A 6405-nucleotide genomic window follows, 5' to 3' on the forward strand; every position below is an offset into this window, starting at 1 on the left:
GAGTGCTGTCATTCTATCTGTCTGGGATTGAAGCAAGAAGTCCCTCTGTCACCTTCCCACCTACTCTCCCTGTTACCCCCATATATGTCCTGAGCGACAAGAGGCCTTCTCATTTCTCTGGCCTTCAACACTCCCTGTGACCTCCTCCTTGAGCCCTTTCAGGCCTAAGGCCAACTGGCCTCCTGCCATGAGGCACCTTGCCATTGAATTCATTCATCCAATCCTGCCTGGGTTATTTGGTAGAGGGAGGGAAAGAGGAGAGGTAGATCAGGTATGACCACTTCCTTCCTTCCTTCAGGTACCTTCTGTTCATTGGACATCTGCCTGGCACAGCTGGAGGAGCTTGGCACCCTAAATGTGTTCCAGACGGTGTCCCGCATGAGGACCCAGAGGGCCTTCAGCATCCAGACCCCTGAGCAGTACTATTTCTGCTACAAGGCAATCCTGGAGTTTGCAGAGAGGGAGGGCATGGTGCCCTCCAGCCACAACCTCCTGACCATGGAGGGTCAGTAACTGTCCCACGAGCCTCCTATCTGCTGCCCAGACTTCCTTAAACTACCCTGGACACCGCTGAGCCTATAGGTTGCCATCAGTTACACTGAAGCCATGGACCAACCTCTTTCTCGTGTCTCCCGGCGCACGCGTGCACGCAAGGCAGCCTTTCCCTTTGGCTAGGTAGATGTGGTGAAATTGCCACTAGAAAGGGCCAGCAGCAATGTGTTCTTAATTCCTAGCACCTGCTATTGAACTGTGCCTTATTAAAACCAAATTGTGGCTATCGATTTTTGCCAGGGGCCCCGAGGTAAGTGGGGAAGGAACCTCCCTCCCCCCTTTCCCAATGCCATTCTCCTTCTCAAGGTCTCTTTCCATTCCTTCCCTTTGCTAGGATTTCATGGGGAGGTTTGGTGAGCATCCACCTCCTTCCCAGAGAGCTTGACCAAGTTACATATTCTAGAGAACGTCCTGAGTGCCAAGCACGTTTATACCTAGGGCGTGTATTCCAGTCTTTTCTGTCATTCTCTGTGTGTGCGTGTGTGTATGTGTACTTATGTGTATGAGTCCATACGTACGTGTGTATATAATATATACTGTATGTGATAATATGGTCGTATTCTATAAATACATATACACAGAGATACTCCTTTGTAGAAGTTCCTGGGGCTTCTTGTTGCAGTTCAGGACTCCTCGCTTTTTGGATCCTACTGTTTATCCTGGACGAGCTGGGGTTGGGGATCATGTTGCCTGTTGTCAGACCGCAGAGTGGTGGAAGAGGACACACACACATCCACTCTCCATGCTCCTGCCACAGGCCCTCATCCTTATATAATGACTTATCTCTCTCCAGGATGCTGCCTGTTGGAGCCAAGAATACTGGTTTGTGGTGACACTGGTTTAATTCAGCATGGATTGCCCTTATCTAATGGTTTTTCCTCTGTTTACTTTGCCAATTTTGGGAATAGACCGCCACTGTGATTCCAGACTCTCTCTCCCCTCTCCCTATCCCTTGGGGATTGGGACTGGGGCAGAGATGAATTCACTGAGCAGCCAGAGCCAAAAGCAACCGGTACGAAGTCTTAGAAGGAAAGAGAGGGAGCCCACGTGTGAGAGAGAAGAAACTACATACTATGAGACTCCCTCCCTGAGAGAATGAGCTGGGGCCCCTTTTTCTTTTGCTAGAACGTTCTTTTTCTTATGCAGCTTGGCCTTGTCCACTCATATGCCCATCTCTTTCTTGCCTCTAGCCTGCCAGACCCTGGAGCTCAAGCTGGGTGGGTTCTGTGTCAATAAAAAGCTTAACCCCTGTCTGGGTGAAGCAGTCCCCTGCAATCACTGTTTTCCCCCTATTCATTCAACCTGTCCCTGTCTGCTCCCGGCCTACCTAGCCTGATATGCCAGGGATGGAATCAAGAGTCCCAGCATTCCACATTCCCAAGAAAATCCCAGGAACCCCTAAAACTTCTTCCCCTATCACAGATGAGGTTGGCAGCTGATCAGACCTCAATAATTTTATACTGTAATAAGCTTTTTGAATGTATATATTCTTATTTTTACAATCTTTTCGTTTTGTATTTAACGTCAATGGACTGAGTCAGATTCAGAAAATAATTGTAATGTTCATATTCGATATCTTACAGCGATACAGTTTTGTATTTACATATAAATATACCGACATGATCAAATCCTTTTAGCTTCATCAATTTAGTAGCAGTCTGGGGCTGGGAAGGTGAGGAGGGGCTCCAAGAGCTGGTCTGGGAGGGATGGGGAGGCAGGGAGGAACCCAAGGCCTCATAGCCTTTCAGTTCTGAGAGCTGCCCATCTTGCGCAGGGAGACAAAGGGAACCAGCACCAGTTGACTGCTTGCCAAGTGCCAATCGCTGTGGTTGGTGCTTTCCCCCCCATTACCTCATTTAAACCTCACAACAATCCAGTGAGATGTTATTCTCCCTCCCTTCTGTTTCTGTGTAGATGAGAAAGGTAAGGTACAGAGGGTTACAGTGAGGGTTACAGTGAAGGTAAGGTTTAGCAGGCCCAGCTCTAGAACTGGAGCTCAAGTTGGTCTGCTTACAAAGCTTTGGCCTCTTTACTGCGTTGCTATCTCAAAGATCGAGATAGTGTTTTGTCTTCGGAAATGAGTTTTTTTAATGTTCTGTTCAAGGTGTAGACAGTTCTTAAGTTCCAGATAGTTGATCTTGACTAGATCTGTATATAATAGACAAGAAGGGTTTCTGACAGAGTTGGTGACTGATTCTCCCAGATAGGACCTCCTGGTACAGGTCCTCAAGTCTGCAGGGTACCAGAGGGGTCATTCTCCCAGGGAAACCCCATACATTTGGTTACACTGGTACCTTTGTGGGAAGATCTTGAGTCATTTGCATCTCTCTCTTAGAGTAGAACCAGAAGCTTTGTCCACGTAGGACCACTCCCCATGCTGTGTAGCTCCTCCCTGTTGACCAGTGACATCTGTGCAGTTGAAGCAGTTCTGGCATGGGGTGTTCTTAATAAAAGTGACAGCAGCCGACATTTACTGGTTGCTTAACTCTATTCCAGGTACTGTTCAAAGTGCTTTCTCGGTATTATCTCATTCACCCTCAAACCAAACTTTCGAGGTAGGTATTGACAGAAGAGAAAAACTGAGGCACAGGAAAATTAATTTGCCACAGCAAGAACTCGGACCATCTGACTCAGACCTCTAAGGATCCATCTCCTGATCTTCTAACAAAACATTCTTGAGTTTCTTACCTTAATCAAGAGCTGACGTATAGTGCAAAAATTAAGCCAGACCTTTCTTTGGATGTTCCCTTGGGGACAAGCAAGCATAATAGGTAAACCGAGATACCTGAAATCTGGGAAATCAGAGAGGTTAGGGGTTTGGGGAAGTATGAAGGAAACAAGATTAATGATAAAAGATTTGGAGGAGGTGGACTTGAACTGTCATTTATTTGAAGAGACTGTAGCCCAACTGCTGTGTAAATTCAGAAGTTATGCATGAGTTCTTCATTGCACATCTAAGGATTGGTGAGGTTATCACTTGTGAGGGCTCCATAAAAATGCAGTTTCCTGAGTCCTGCCCAATAGGTGGTTGAGTGAGTGGCAGGATGAGCCAGGTGTTTTTTTTTTTTTTTGCAGTATGTGGGCCTCCCACTGTTGTGGCCTCTCCCGTTGCGGAGCACAGGCTCCGGACACCCAGGCTCAGCGGCCATGGCCCACGGGCCCAGCCGCTCCGCGGCATGTGGTATCCTCCCAGACCGGGGCACAAACCCGTATCCCCTGCACCGGCAGGCGGACTCTCAACCACTGTGCCACCAGGGAAGCCCCTGTGAGCCAGGTTTTTGAACCATTGTTTTAGTCCATGCCCCTGACTCTAGGGAAGGTTAGCAAATTGATGTCTCCTAAATCTGAGAGAAAGAGATTAATAGCTTCCCCCCCATTGCTGTAGTCTGCTTGTAGCTTTTACCCTTGGGAAGATAATTAATACTCAGTGTGAGCCTACCTGTGTTGAGTGTTAAAGGAGATAAAGGGGAAGAGAGAGAAGGAGCCCTGAATCTGTCCAGGAAGTCAAGGCTGTCACATAGGAGATTTGGTGAACAAAGCAAGAGAACCCACAATGGATTGCTGGATTGCGCAATTGAGAATGTAAGATGAAGAAAGTGTTCAGGGGAGAGAGAATATTGTGGGTAACTTAGGCTTCTGCTTCTGATTTGACTGCTATTTTTTCATTTAATTTACTCCCTCTAGGCTTAGTCCCTTCATTCTGCCCATCCCTGTTAGCTAGGATGGAACTTCTGAGGTGAAGGGTACCCTAGCATCCTCAGCCTGGGAGGTTCACCATTGTCAATCTCCATGTCACAATGTGCAGGTAAATGACAGAATGCGACTGGTTCTTGGGAGACTGGACTATTTAGCATCATACCTTGAGGAAGATGGGACTCCTGCCCTTATTGTCTTCCCAACTCTAGAGACAACCAGACATATATGGAAACTCACAAATCAGACACCTGCAGGTAGGTGGGTCAGGAGGTATGGCCAGGTAGAAAAGCCTTCTTAGAGTGACTGAGCTCTTTGGTAGTTTTTTTTTTTTTTTTTTTTTTTTTTTTTTGCGGTACGCGGGCCTCTCACTGCTGTGGCCTCTCCCCGTTGCGGAGCACAGGCTCCGGACGCGCAGGCCCAGCGGCCATGGCTCACGGGCCCAGCCGCCCCGCGGCATGTGGGATCCCCCCGGACCGGGGCACGAACCCGTGTCCCCTGCATTGGCAGGTGGACTCCCAACCACTGCGCCACCAGGGAAGCCCCTCTTTGGTAGTTTTGAGATCTCACCACTCAACTCAAGCCAGGTCCTAGCTTTTGTAAAAGAATGTGCTGTATTAGATGATCCTACTGCAGGCCCTTCAACTCTGAGGGTCTAGTTCTTTGCTGGATGGTGCAAATGCCTATAGAGGAACCATCAGACCCTTCTCTGGTTGGGTCAGCTCCCACTTGAAATCCCCAGTTTTAGCTTGTTTTCAAAGTCTCCTCTTTCAAGGTGCAGCCACCTCCCTATTCCCTCAGTTCCCTTCCCACTTGGCCCCCAACTTGGTAAGCAGCAAGTCTCCCCTATAATCCCCAGGCCATCCCATAGACCTTTAAGGTTTCTGTGCTGTTACATGTGGGGCAGACAGAATGACTCGGAGCGGAGGAATGAACTAATCAAGCTACCAGAGCTCCCAACCGAGGTCTTAGGTTTGTCTCCAGCCTTGGTTACTACCAAGGTTACTACCCCCAGACCATCATTAGCTAACCAAGGACAGGAGCTAAAAGCTCCACCAGTTTGGGAACTATATTTCCTCTTGGGAGATATTCACCCTATAGTTAACCATCACACAAACAGTTGTGAATATTAAGTGTTTTGGACTGCACTGCTCTTAACTGACCACAGAGAAGACTGGGTCTTTTCCACATATAGAAATCTAGCACTCAGAAACCTGTTGCAGTGCTTAGCCTTCCTTCACCCCTCACCATAGCTTTCACAAAATCCTTCTTTTTGTTTAAGCTAAATCTGGTATCCTGCAGTCTTAAATGCTCTCATTTTTTTCTGGCTAAGGCCAACATGGACATAACTAACTAAACCGGAAACCTAGAGTGTTGGATGGAGATGGGGAGCAGTGATCCCTTTTCGACAACTTAGGGTAATACGTTCCTGACATGGAAATATGTTTCTGATACAGTTTTTAGGACTAAGATGAAGGTGAAAGTAGGAAAGCAAGACAGTGAGTTGTATAGAGAAGATAGTCAAGAAAGGTACAGCGCCCTCTTCCCCACTCTAGGCTCACTTCTTTCTACCCCTCCCCCTGCATCAGCACCTGGCTACTTCTCTAAGCTAATATAGTTATCTTAGCCTCAAGACTGGCCAGATGCACAGCTGAGTCTAGGTCACCCACTTTATCTTGTGAAGTCTGTTTTACCTCCTTGACCTTTAATGAATACCTATTCTGTGGCCAGCAGCCAGTGGATGTATGGAGTATGATGTTCAGAACAGATGCTAGGCTGGAGATATCAGTTGGGGACTTAGTTTAGATAGAAGCTAGGAGCCTTGGAAGTGGGTGAGAACAAAGACGAATGAAGAGAGCAAGAAGAGAGGAGAGACCCTTGGGAGCCACCAATATTTAGGGGAAGATGGAGGAAGAAAAACCTGGGAAAGATTCTGATTAATAGGCAGAGGTAACCAAGGTCAAGACTAGGCTGTGTTCTCACAGACTGGTGAGAGGTGGGGAGTAGCTGGGATGAATGAACAGGATTAATAAATGGAGGTTCACTAGTGATCTTGGGGCAGGGGCTGACAAGGAGGAGGCATGAGTGGGGGGTGAAGGAATAGAGACTGCAGTGCTTGGGGTTCACTTCAACCAAAGCAAGGCCCACCTTTATCTCTTA

General features: G+C 47.7%; 1 protein-coding gene across 1 annotated transcript in view; it reads left to right on the plus strand.

Annotated features, from left to right (window-relative positions):
* The window catches only part of PTPN9 (protein tyrosine phosphatase non-receptor type 9), an 83682-nt gene extending 81545 nt beyond the window's left edge, over window positions 1–2137 (plus strand). The window contains exon 13 of the mRNA XM_060096974.1: window positions 299–2137. Within this exon, the coding sequence (XP_059952957.1) occupies window positions 299–513 (215 nt within the window). The 3' untranslated portion in view covers window positions 514–2137. The remainder of the gene's footprint in view (window positions 1–298) is intronic.
* Window positions 2138–6405: the final 4268 nt, after the last annotated feature.

This window comes from Mesoplodon densirostris, chromosome 4, assembly GCF_025265405.1.
Source record: "Mesoplodon densirostris isolate mMesDen1 chromosome 4, mMesDen1 primary haplotype, whole genome shotgun sequence".
NCBI lineage: Eukaryota > Metazoa > Chordata > Mammalia > Artiodactyla > Ziphiidae > Mesoplodon > Mesoplodon densirostris.